This window comes from Falco cherrug, chromosome 11, assembly GCF_023634085.1.
Source record: "Falco cherrug isolate bFalChe1 chromosome 11, bFalChe1.pri, whole genome shotgun sequence".
NCBI lineage: Eukaryota > Metazoa > Chordata > Aves > Falconiformes > Falconidae > Falco > Falco cherrug.
In genome coordinates, this window is record NC_073707.1 from 22880179 (window position 1) to 22893352 (window position 13174).

General features: G+C 52.6%; 1 protein-coding gene across 2 annotated transcripts in view; it reads left to right on the top strand.

The window, feature by feature from the left end:
- Nucleotides 1-13174, top strand: part of DIS3L2 (DIS3 like 3'-5' exoribonuclease 2) — a 195498-nt gene that overhangs the window by 177567 nt on the left and 4757 nt on the right. For both annotated transcript variants that reach the window (XM_055723535.1, XM_055723536.1), the window contains 3 exons: nucleotides 6956-7139; nucleotides 8343-8429; nucleotides 12966-13113. In XM_055723535.1, coding sequence (XP_055579510.1) covers nucleotides 6956-7139; nucleotides 8343-8429; nucleotides 12966-13113 — 419 coding nt within the window. The remainder of the gene's footprint in view (nucleotides 1-6955; nucleotides 7140-8342; nucleotides 8430-12965; nucleotides 13114-13174) is intronic.

Consider the following 13174-nt stretch of genomic DNA (forward strand, 5'->3'; position numbering starts at 1 on the left):
TGTTAGTTTAGGTAAAGCAAAGAGACTGGTCTCATGACGTTTCTAGCCTCAAGGTGTGAGAGTGGGCAGTAAGTGACATTTGTATTCAGAAAACCCTCCCATGGATTTGTGTTGTCAGCATCCATTACTGGGAAGGCACCATAGCTAATAAAAAGGGCATTCTTTATACCCCAGAAAAGGAGTTCATTAGAGGGAGAAGACATTCGAGCTTAGTAAAAAATGAATCTAAAACTGCCTCAGAGCTGCTATTCTCATCAAGTTTCAATGTTAACAGTTTTAACCAAGAGCTAATTGAGCAATCTGAGAAAGTGGAGTAATTCCATTATTCAGCTATGCTTTGTTCAAGGCTACCACTAGCTGCAAAAGGAGCATAAATGACTTTCATCAAGCCAGGAACTGCCAGCATTCTTGCCTTTTACTATTTTTTCTCTCAAAAAAAAGTAGGGCTTTTGGTCTTTTGGCAGCTGTCATTGGCAAAGGGAGCTCCACACCAACACTACAAGGCTCATATATAGCGCTGCAATCCAATTTTTTGGATAATGGGGGATTTGGTTTTCATAACTTTTCAAGCAGCAGTGCTGTTCAGGAGTGGATGGCTGAAGATGCTACTGTTTGTTGGATAGGCAGTGTTACCAAGAAGACAGTACACCATTCTTGCAGGATTTTGCATGGAAAAGAGCCATCGCAAATGCTGGTCCAGCTACTCGCCCAACAGTATGATTCTGTCATTGGCTGCACTCTCAGGAGATGCAGGATTAGCTAATGTTGCTTTTAGAAGAGCTTTTATAGAAAACTCTCCAGTTCCTTTGCTTCATGGAAGAGCTGTAATCAAAAATAAACGTACATGATTTAAAGAAAAGGAGAAAAAATCGTACCACATCCAGTGTCTTTGGACTTAATGCTTTGGAGAGAGTTTTTTGGTTGAACTGTGGTGCTGTTTCTTTACTGTTTTCCTTCAGCTGATACTGCTGCTGCTGTTGGACATGGACAGGACTGTTTGCAGCCTTTTGTGGAAGGTGACTTTCTCTTGGTGAATGCAGCAGGATTTAGAGTCCCATTCCCAGGAGGTGGCTGTAGTTCTCTTGTTTGTTATGAGATTGCACTGCAGCAATAATCCCCTTCAAACCAGCAGACAGCAAGGGCTCTCAGCAATATACTGCCTTAGCAATGGAACGCATATCCATCAGTGTCCGTAGAGCCCTCTCAGACACACACAAACGGATCAGGGCTTCCCTTTCTCAGCGGTAGCTTCTCATGGCATTGTTTGGTTCAAACACAAACCAAGTGTGATGCTTTCAAAGCTGTACTGTCCTTACCCTATTTGGACCCAACGTGGAGCTGGACACCTGAGGCAGACACATAGCCACGAGTTGAGAAACCAGAGGCCTTGACTGCTGGTTGAAGCACAAACCCATGCTGAACTGGGATAGTAAACCCATCTGGAGATGGGAAGGTGTTTGAACAGCAGAAGCATTGTTCCCTGCGCAGGAGAAAGCAAGTGCTGTGAGTGGGAGACAAGACAGAGAGGAGCAGATGGCATTTTGTAATGCGATACGGGAAAGAAGTTTGGTAACATTTGCAGAAATTACTTGGTCACATTCGCCTCAAGTCTGAGATGCTGGAAAGATGCTGGGATTTACCTGAAGGCAGCTTACCCAGCCAGAGGGCCCACCATTGGAAGCAGGGCTCAGACTCCAGCTCAGGATGGTTCAGCTCTGTCCCCTTTCAAGCAGGTTTCCACAATGACCTACATGTGAAGAAAGGACCAACTTCTTCAGCCTGTCAAAAAAACCCCAACCCTGTCATTGGAGAGCTATGCAGCGTTTTGGGTTTATCTGGGTCAATGCCTCAGCTATGAGAACACCTCCAGCGCCTGGATATACCCAGTGGTTCTATCTTGCAGGAGGGGGTGGAGGTGAAGAAGGCAGTGTGGCAGGAGAGCTGTGCTCGTCTGTTCAGCCCTACCTCACTGCCGTTTGCTCTGAAGCCTATCGGTCTGTTACACTGATGGAACAGCAGATGTTTTACTGTCACTTCACTTTAACCAAGCTGCCTGCCTCCTTCCTGCATTACTGGACTGCAAACAAAGTACTCCTTGTCTCTCCCTTGCAGTGAACCTTGCTTAGCTAATGTCATTTGTCAAGTTAATCAGGGAGAGTGGGCACTTCGATGGCTTCTGTGTAGCTTGGCTGCGTTGCCATGGAGACAAGCAGCCAAACAGGCATTTTACTTGCCCTGCTTTGCTCTGCAGAGATTTGACATGAGAAACCCATATTTTATTTGCCATCAACCAACCAAGTTGCTGAGGATGCGAGTAGTTTTTCAAGGTTGCTATGAAGATTGGGAAGGGTCTAGCTAACCTTTCAGGGCGCAAATTGTAACACTGATATTAAAACAATTGCAGGGTCTGAATGTCCAGTTCGTCTTCCCACATCCTATGGATGTTTGGCTCTGGTAGGAGCTGTGTGAGAGGAGTTACAGCGCAGTAGCTTGGGTTCAGGGCTGGCATCAAGATGTCATCAGTCCTCTTCACCTGGATGGTTTCATAGGTGGCTGTTTGCCTGCAGGAGCCATGACCATCATTTAAGATCGTTTGAAAAGCACTATGTCCTATGTTTAAAAACATCTCAGGAGCTTGAAATCTCCCCAGCAGTTGGTGGGATTTAGAAGCCGGTATGCCTTGATCACGTTTGAAACTCAGAGGCAAGTGCTTTTGAAAACCGTACACTCCAGCTGACCTCTTGCATAAGGCAGGCTATAGAGTTTCACCCACAAACTCCCGCACCAAGCCCATAACTCATAAGCAAAATCTGGGTATTGAAAGAGCCGACAAAAGATGCTTACGCACATCACAGAGCTTGCAAGCAGTCCTGCCCCTCCCTCTCCTCCCTCTTGCATGTGCACATGTTAAATGATGCATTGAACAGGTTTGGAAATGCTCCCTCCTGCAGCCCTGGTGAGCAGGACAGCCGGGACCTGCAGGCACCTACGGGAGGGACAGCCACCTGCTAACCCCCAGCCCTCTCCGTGGGACAGCAGAGGAAACTTCACATCAGCACAGAAAGGGCAAAAGTTCAGATCGGATTGTTTATGGGATTTTATGGAGCCAGGAGCCAAGGATAGCTCAGCTAATCCAGAGGAAACTATAGCGATGGCGTTAGAATGCATTTCACATGGGATTCATTCAGTGCGCGTTCAGATGGACCAGTCTTTCTGTCTCCAATTTTTTAGCCATGAAATATTTTTCTTTGCACTCCCGTCTGCCAGCCGCACTGAGCCAAACTCCAAGCTAGTCTGTTTTAAGGAAAAAAAACAAAAAACAACAAAAAACAACCCTCTTGTCGATTGACCTGCCGACAAGTTAGTAGGGCTTCAGCGCAGCTCCCAGTGACACCAGCGCTAGGCACTGGTCTGGTCCCCAGCCACTGCCAGCCGGCCTTTGTTCCTGCCTGCTGCAGCATCCATTGCTTTTTTCCAAGCCACAACATAGCACTTGCCGAGTCAAAGCCCTGGTGAGGACGCTAGCTAGAAGTGCCACTAAAAGGCCACATAGCAGAGGCAGGAAGGCAGTAGCTTTGCTGTGCCCTCCCGCTCCTCAGCAGCTGAAGCCTTGCCAGCTTCATGGGCTGTCCCAGTCCTGGCTCATCCTCCTGACTCTCCAACATCCTATGCAGTCTCAGCATGAGCCCCCTTTTGGAATAAGGATTTCCTTTTAGGTGCAGCAAGACCACCACGTTAAGCTGTTTGTTGCAGATCTTGGCTCCCTCCTTATGCCCTGAGCCACAGACCCCATTGCTCTGCTGAAAGAGGTGACCTGGCTTAACTCCGGGCACAGGTGCCAACTCCTTCACTGTCCCCAACCTGTTCCTTCTGACCCTAGCAGGCTCTCACATGCTCCAGATTAGCCCAGCTGTGACCTGTCCCTTCTGGAAACTGCTTTCCTCTCCCTGGGGACTAAATTCTGATGTTTAAAACAGATTTGTCTAGGAGTTAGCATGGACCAGCCCCATGCTGTTCACCCCTTTCATGCTTGCAGGGCTGCTGCAGTGGAGTGTGAATGAGGAGCAGCTCTCTGACCCCCAGGTGATCCAGAGCTGGGAAGGACCCTCCGTCCCTGCAGGGTGTTTTGGCATCAACCCACAGGGCATTGCAGTCTTCCCAGGGCACTGTGGTTCGTTAACCTGAGCTGACAGAAACCCACCCATCAGGTCCTGGGGCTTCTCTTCCCCCTGGATACAGGGCAGCATCCAACCTTATCCATGTTATCTGCTCCTTGAAAGCCCAAACCACAGCCATGTCTCCCAAAGCCTGTCCCTGCCTTTGGGTGAACGAGCAAGATGAGTAGCTTTTCAGTTCTGAATACGGTCACATCCTGCACACCCTGTCATGGGTGCAAAGCTCCTGGGTGCTTCCTGATAAGATTTTCCTGCCCATGTGGTCAATCCATACCCAACCACGTGTCGGGTAGCTCTTCTGGATGGGGGCTGTCTGATGCTATCTGGGGGCTGGTGCTCCACATGTGGTCATGTTGAAGGGAGAGAGGACGGGATTTTGCAGAGCAAAGCGCAAAGTATGTGCTGTTAGTTTTCCTTCGGGTGTAAAAGGAGCCCTGGCAGAAGCTGCTTAAGTATTAACTTCAATTCGGCGCTACCTACAACATCAGAACAAGGTTATCTCTAGAAAAACGCAAAAGCCCAAGCCCCCAAATGGTAAAACAAAATGCAGAACTTAATAATCACGTGGAACTTGCATCCAGCCCAAAGTGTCACTGGAGGCAAGAGGTAAAGGCTTCTCACTCTAGTGCTCCATGGGAGCAGGAGTGGCAGGGACTGCCTGAGCACTTGCTTACAGTGTTCCTCTCTAGGACACGAGATAAGCACGTTGCACCTGTGACAGAGGAAATGCTGCTCATGGATGTGTATTGCTTTGTCTTTGCACCTCACTGGGCGGAGGCCCCATTCTGAGGGAGGCACAGGGACCTTTGCCCACACGTGCATCTGTGTAGCTGGGGCTAGCGCTGGAAATGTCTCCCTTTTTCTTTGTGCCAAAGCCCGGGGGAAGGACAGGCGCTGCCTTTCGCAGCCCACGGTTTGCTGTGCCTTACTACAAGCTGGCTGGGGCAGAAAGGGCTTCCCAGTACCAGCGTGGGCTGGCACAGCCTTGCGTGTGCCCCCAGGCCGCCATTCCCCATGCAGGTGGCAGCTGGGTGAGAGCTGGTGGGTCCACCCACACTCAGAAGGTGGGGATGGCTGTGCTATAACCCCCTGGGTGCTCTCGCTGCCCCGCCTCCCACCCCTGGTGCTGTACAGCTGGGGTGCCCAGCACCCTTGGGCCATGCTGCCCTGCGGACCCCAGTGCCGGTGGCCGTAGAGGGACCGATGTTGCCATCTGCTGGCTTAGCTGCACAGGAGCAGCGGGAGCTTGGCTCAGCCCTCTTGGAAGTCACCCCTCACCGGTGCGCACTGACCCTGCTCCCGTGCCCACCCCCTGACCCAGCCCTTCGCCTGCTGGTAGCATCTCCCCGTTGGCCGCTGTGCTAGGGGACAGGATGGACAGCCCGTTCCCGCTTAGGCTGTGCTGCTGCCCACCCCTTCCCGCGCTGCCCATGTGCGAGGGTGCCCCTCCTGCCCTCCCTGCGGGGTCTGGAGTGTTGGCCTCTGGCACAACACACTGTGGGAGAACCCACAAGGCTGTTATTAAGGGAGCTCCTTCCCATTAAAGATGAACATTTCCACTGCTGATTATCGCCATCAGGTGCTTATTCCTCCCTGGGCTTGTCTTTATTTCCCTTCTCTTTTAAGTTCTTAGCAAGTACTCTGAGGCTGGGAATGTCTCACTGCTGTAGCAAGCGCTCCAGGAGCTCAGCACCCTGATCATCTCACCCAGGCAGTCACGTCAGCAACGGCCAGGGCCAGGAGCTGCAGGACCACTGGCTCTAGCCCTGGGTCCCCCAGCCAGCCCTGCAAAATCACTGCTTTGCCAGCAGGAGTGATGGGGATGAGCCGGCGTAATCAGTGACAGCTCACTTGGGCATTTCTTGGAGGATGAGGTTACTTCTGTAAATCTATTATCTTTTTCAGCAATTAGCACCAGTTAGGAGCCCTGGGAATATGTGCAGCAAATAGCAGGAAGCCCAGTTAAGCACATCACCGTGCTTATCTAAGCCCAGTTAAACAAGTCTCCTGTGGCACAGCCCTACAGCTGCTAGCACAACCCATAAATGCTCCAAAGATGATCTCTAGCACTGGGATTGCTTTTCTTTGCAGTGTGTAGCCCCAGAAATTTCCATTCAATGGGTGTACATTCACAGGTGGAAGCTGGGGGGCTCACCCCAGCCTGGGATACCCCCAGCCGTCAGCAGGTTGCATGGAGGAGCCCCCTGGATCCTTGCATCCCCTGGATGCCTGAGGCAGCCCCCCAGCAAGCTGCACTGGTGGCTTGCCCTGCCCCAGGGGCTGCACTGCATGTTGCTCTGGGTGGAAGCCCGGCATGAGGCAGGGCTCCGTGGCTGGGCTTGACCACACATGTTGAGCCTGGGATGGGAGAGCGAGCGAGACGCTGTTTTCTCTGGCCCGAGAAGACAGCGATCTGTGTTTGTCTTCCGTGCTATCTCTCACACAGTGTTTGTTTTGCTTGTCGAGCATTTCAGGAGATAAAATGACCTAAAGAGAGATTATTTTATCCTAATTTAAGCTGTCAATTTATCACTGACTTCTGCTTGTCTGTGCCAGCAAGACAGCTTGCTCTGAGTCCCTGGGGAAACCTGAGCTAGAAAGTGAAAATTTGGGGGGGGATTTGCTGCAGTCTCACATCTAATCTGTGCTTATAACAGCAACTACAAGCTGCTCCCCTGCCCCCTGTGTCCTATTAGTTCCCATCACTATGGACTGGCTTGGTTTCCCAGGGGACTTCCCTCTCTTAACTGGGGGCTGGGGTTGTTTTTCTCGTTCCACAGGCTGGTGGAAGAGTTCATGCTGCTCGCGAACATGGCCGTGGCCCATCAGATCTACCGCTCCTTCCCTGAGAAGGCCCTTCTCCGCCGCCACCCCCCACCCCAAACCAAGCTGCTGAAAGACCTCATGGATTTTTGCAACCAAGTCGGCCTCAACATCGACTTCAGCAGCGCAGGGTCCCTGCAAGTGAGTGCACTGGCCTGGCAGGGAGCAGGGCCGTGAGGGCAAGGGGTGGGCACCTACGTGATGGCACGTTTGCAGCAGTGTGTGATTTATTCCCTGTCCCCCTCTGCCCAGGGAGAGATGACAGCTGTCCCATGCCAAAACAAAACACCTCCCTCACTTGCTCTTGACCCTGCCAGCACTGGGCAAGGGTGGCCCAACCTGTCCCAGTCAGCCATGTTGTACACAGAGCTTAGGACAGGACAGGGAGGACCTTGCAAGTGACTCCAGCACTGCCCTCTCTGCAATGGGAAGAATATTTCAGTGCAGGAGCACTTGCTGGGACACCCAGATTTCCTTTCCCTGCCTTCTCTTGGCAGGTCCTGGGCAGGTCATTTGCTCTGTAACCACAGAAGAAGTAGCTCTGCAAGGGGGTGTTTCTGTCTGGTCTGCTGAAGGTCTCAGGGAGGGCAGAGTAAGGAGTGGGGTGACTGGGAAGGACTGGAGAGCAGTGCTGGGAAAGGTCAGATGCAGCCAGTACGGGAGGTATCTGGCTGATCCTCTGCTGAGCGTGTCCTGAGGCTGAACTCCAGCTGAACAGCACAGCACAGGTTCCAGGATTTTCTTTACTCACTGCAACTGGACTGTGGATAATCCTCTGTTAATCCCATCCCCGCTGGCCTCCCGCACACCCCTCCATCAGCTGGGACTGCTTTCCCCGCTTGCTGGCTGTGCTGAGGCTATGTCAGCAGACATGGGGCTGCGCACTCAGCTCCTCTCCCGCACTCTGAACCCTCCAGCCCTCCCTTGCCACTAGCCCCAGGCAGTGACCTCCTGTGTCCATGTCTCCAGAGTCCCATTAGTCCATGTGCTGAACCTCTCAGTAGCTGGATGGGAGCCAGGCTCAGGTCAGGTGAGGGGTTACAGGCACTCTCACATGCTGCACGTCTGGGGACAGAGCCAGCGGCCCCTGTGCCCCACGTGTTCCCTGCTGTTCACCCAAGGAGGTGGGTCAGTGATCAGAAGGTTTGTGTGTGCGGTCCTGTTGGGGCTGTTGAGACCAGAGCAAAGCCCCATTTCACAAGAATTTTTTTGTTTATGAGGGAATTTGCAGGGAAAGGAGGAATTTGGCTTTGATGGCTGCTGTTTGCCTCAGTAAGGTCTGCCTGGGTCCCCCTACCACCACAGCTTGCCGGTACTGAATGCTCTCTCTCTTTTCTTCTCCAGAAAAGCTTAAATGAAACATTTGGTGCTGACAAATATGCCGAAGCCAGGAAGGAAGTGCTGACCCACATGTTCTCCAGGCCCATGCAGGTGAGAGCAGCACTGTGCTGTTGGACGTGTCTGGCTGTAGCTGTCTGCTGTGGCTCCATCTTCAGCCCGTGCTCCTCCTGTGTTACCGTAGCTGGTTCTTACACAGAGGGAGAGTGAATGGACACTGAACATGGTGCTGTGGAGCTGCCAGCAGCTTCCCCCAGTGCCTCCAGCCCCACGCAGTTGGCAGTGGGGGTGTCCCCCAGGCATCAGAGCTTCACTGGATGGCAGGGCCAGGCTGAGTCTTTCCTCGCCTCCCATAGTGCCCCTGTTATTACTGGTTGGGATGTTTCACCCTTGAGGTTGCATGCAGGGAGTTAGCAGACTCACAAGGACGCAGTCTGCTCTGTGAAGAGCTGGTCGTGGTTCATGTTTGTGCCATTTCTTCACATCATGGTATGCCAGCTGGTTCAAAGAAGGAATCAAGAGTGAGGATGATGTAGGGGAGCAAGGCCTGGCTATAAGCACATTCTGGTACTCAGACGTATGCTTGAAGCAAGGAGGTTCTGGAAACCCTTTGGTCTCCCTCCAGACCGGTCTCTTCAATGGAGGCTTGTGATGCTCACGCTGGTTATCATGTTTGGTGCGTCTGCAGCTCAGAATGCTTAGTCAGGTGCTTATCACTATCAAAAAAAGTTTTTGTGAAGCATCTGCCTTTCTGTTTGCAGCTGGGCTTAGCACGGTCTCTTCTGAGGGAAGTCCTACCCCACAGGGAGAAGGGGCATGTTCCTGAAGTGGTCTCTCTGCTGTGGCCTGCTTATCGCTGCAGGAATGAATCATCTTCCCAACATCACTCATTTGACTGTCACTCTTCTAATTAGCTTATTTGCTCCATTTACTCATTAGCAGTTTCCTGAAGTCTTGCCGTACTTCAGTGACTTAATGCTTGCTTGCAAGTGGGTTTGGGGACTGAAGCTGTTTAGTAAATCACCCCTTGTGTATGTGTCCAGCGCAGTAATGCTGCTTTGTAAAGTACAGGGAGCGTTCTCTGGAGCTGGCTGTGTTGTCCCAGATCCCATGTTCTGCTTTGGCTTGTCCTGATCCCTTCTGTCACATCTTCCTTCTGTGGTAGAAGGGGTTCTGGTGTCATGAATTTCTTGGGGTCCTTCTCTGATTCTGCTGATGGTGGCTCAAGCCTGCGCTTTGCCAGCAGCAGCATGTGGAGCAAGCCCAGCTGCTGGCCAGGATGGATGAGCAAGGAGAAGATAATTTGATTCTGCAGTGGCACTGAGGAATAGATGAGCTTTTTGGGACCCACTGACTTGCTGAGATTTTGCCTCTGTGGTCTGCTGAGGCTGTGTTGAGATACTTCCCAGTGGCTCTTGTTAAGATTTAGCCCTGTGGATATGTTAGATCCGTATGTGAAACAGGTTTCAGAAGTTTTGGGAATGAAGTTTTCTGCAGAGTAGATACCAGACAGAGTTTGGGGAAGAAGAAGGAGGAACTTTTGAAGGAAGTATTGCACAAGACATGATGTTGGCAGGAACTAGACTCGTTTCATTGTCAGAAGACCAAGATGCCTGTGCGTTCAGGTGTGCTGCGCAGTCCGCTCATGCCTGGCAAACCTCCTGTCTAGCACACTCCCGTAATGGGCAAACCCAGTTTACAGCTAAGCCCATCAGCCCTGCAGGGCAGCCTGCGTCTGGTTGGTGAGCAGCGTTCCCATCTGCTGGCATTCCTGTCCTCTGGCACTCCCCGGCAGGATGGTACTGCTGTGCATGATGGGGTGCTCTAATTATTGGAAGTGGTGCGTGAGCCAGAAGCAGCAGAAACCTGTCTTGATCCTGGGATGAGCTTATGCAGTTGGCCGTTTGCTGAACTGTTGTTTAGTTTGTAAATTGAATTTCAGACTTGACCAAAGCCATCGATCAGGTGAGCAGACACTCCCCTCCCACCTTTAGGGCCACTTTTCAGTCTGACCCAGGATGTGCTCACAGCAGTGGATCTGTATGACCTTATGGAAGGACCAGGGCGCTACAGGGGTGAGAGACATCAGTGTTGCTCTTTGCAGTCTCTGGTCCCTGACCACACCCAAACTGTGAGCACTTCAGATTCCCACTGTTGTTCCTACTGCTAAATGCAGAGGATGAGTGGTTTAAAGCGGGGTCAGTACCTCTCAGAAGGGGCAGGCAGCTACCGGGTGGACGGAGCTTTCTCTGGGAGGAGGAGTTTTTGCTGTCTGCCACCAGTATTATTAGAGCAGATGGAAGAACTGGCCTCTTCCTGCCCATGTCCCTGGGTGTCACAGTCCCTCATGAGGGAGAGGACAGATCTGAGTGTTGGCAGCTGCAGAGCACAGCCACACAGGGGCTCACACTGGCGTTGAGGGCTGGGCCATCGCTCTGACAGATGGTGGGGCGAGACCATCTGGCCAGGGCACTGAATTGTCACCTGTATCCCTGCACACATCTCAGCTCCCAGTGATAAAGCTGGTGTTTCAGGGACAAGGCTGCAGTTAAATCAGCCAAAACATCAGGTTTAACTCATGGTCACACCAAGCCTGCATCTCCCATCTTCACTGCATGCTGGGGGTCAAGACATCAGCCTCTTGGAGGAGGAGGGAGATGGCAAGCAACTGGCAGTGCATGTGTCTGGGGGAGAACCTCGACTGCCATGCCAGGAGACTTGTAACAGATGAAGGAGCAGCGACATACCATTTTTCAGGGGCTCAGTCAGTCAGGGATTCAATCTGTCCATGAGAGCAAAGCCGCCCCTGGCTGGCTGGGGCTGATTTATTTCTAGGCTCCTCACAGTTCTCTGGGGATTGTGGCAAACCCTGGGGATTTGAGACCACTTGTGAGTCAAACCTGTTAAGGAGAAAACATCTACTTTATGCCAGGCTGATGTCACTGGGTAGTGCTGTCACAGTGGCAAGGACGGGTGTCAGATATGTGTCAGACTGGGCTCCTGCAGTGTGTCACCTTACTACAGCCCAGAGGAGTATTCTTTGCTACGATACCCAAGCTGATGCCAACATCAGTGAGGGCCATGAGCTGCCAAAAGGGTGTCGGAAGTGGTGCTGGACCCAGCAGCAGCTGGGTTTGGCCAGCGCATCCATCTGGAAGAAGAGCCCCAGACAACAGAAAGCAGCATGGGGCCTTCAGCATCTTTTCTAACTTGAAACAAGGCAGGGGTTGCCCTGCACTGCATAGGGAAGGGATGAGCCCTCTCAGCAGCTTTCCTGTAGCAGGGATTTTGACCTGTGCTCTGCTTTCTACCTACCTGACATTGCAGGCACCTTCCTGCCTTCCACCCAGGAGCCTGGCATAAGTGCCTATAGACTACCTGTAATTTCATGCTATCTGTCTGCACAAAGGCACTCATCTTCTCCCACGGCAGCCTCCAGTGCTCGGCGTGTCTCCCTGCCCAGCCACGCAGAGCCTTGTTCGGTGGGAGCCGAGCTAATTGAGTGGAGACTGTACTTTATGGAGTCCATCAGAAACAATTTAATTCTGGGTTGTGGAAATTGGCAGCCACCACAGCTCCTATCCCAGCTCTTGGGTCTCATAAGGCTGGGACTGATGCTGCTTTTTTTAACCTGCTCTATTTACTTGCCCGGATCAGTGCGTTGCTGCTCAGCGGGAGCTGGCTGTGCCGCTGGGCTGGAGAGTAGAGGATACAGCTGCCCAAACTGTGGATCCCAGGACGGCTCTGTAATCAGAGCTGGCTACTCCTGTTTTTTTTTAAATCACTTGCTCTTATTTTTAAATGGGTTCATTCAATCGCCACTGTGCCGTGACCCCGCTGCAACCCCCCTGACCCACACAGCCTCCCCTCCCCGCCTGGGCTCAGCCCCCGTTGTTTTCCCAGCCCTGAGGGCTGGTGTTTCACAGATGTAAAAATAAAAGCTATAACATGTGGGATAACAGGGGCAGTACAGCCAGGAGAGGTTCCTGCTGAAGAGGCTGCTGGGCAGCACGGTGTCACCACAGCCCCAGCGTTTGTTTAGATGGGCAATCCAAGCCCTCAGCTTCCCAGCTGTCATCGTGGGATGGAGCAGCAGGGATCACAGCAGGACTGTCTCCTCCTCTTTGGTGAACATAGGAACCAGTCATCCCAGCCCCCAGTGCTCTCCAAGCAGGTGCAATGGGTGTGCAGAGCCTGCAGCCAGACCCAGAACCAAAGAGCCTGGCACAGGAGCTGCTCTGTGAGACCCCTTGTTGGGAGAGCATCTGCAGTGGGCACGGGAGAGGCTGGGCTCTCCCCTGGAAGACAGGGGCATGGGGAATGAGCCCCAGGGCCTGAGCAGAAGCAGGAGACTGCTCTAAACCCGTGTGTGACATGAAAGTTGATGCAATCCTTGGGGCCAGGCAAGGTCAGCTGGCAGCCAGCAGCTCCCTGCAGTGGCTTTGCCTGCTTCGCTCGGTGTTCAGTTCCTGCAGTGCCCACCTTGTCCCTCGCAGCCCAAACTAAGCAGCAGATGAAGGACCATCGGCTGCTGGAGCTCTGCCTCACAGACACAGACCCCTCCAGCCTCATGCAGGGTCCTGCCACCATCCTTGCTCACACCCTTCCCTCGCTTCTCGCCCCTTTCAGATGGCACTCTACTTCTGTACCGGCATCCTGGAGGACGAGACCTTATTTCGCCACTATGCCCTGAACGTGCCCTTCTACACACACTTCACCTCGCCCATCCGCCGCTACGCGGACATCATCGTACACCGTCTCCTCTCTGCCTCACTCGGTGGGTGCCATCCAGCCACTTGTGGAGCAGCTCTGGGTGCTGCAAGGGGAAGGGATGGCCG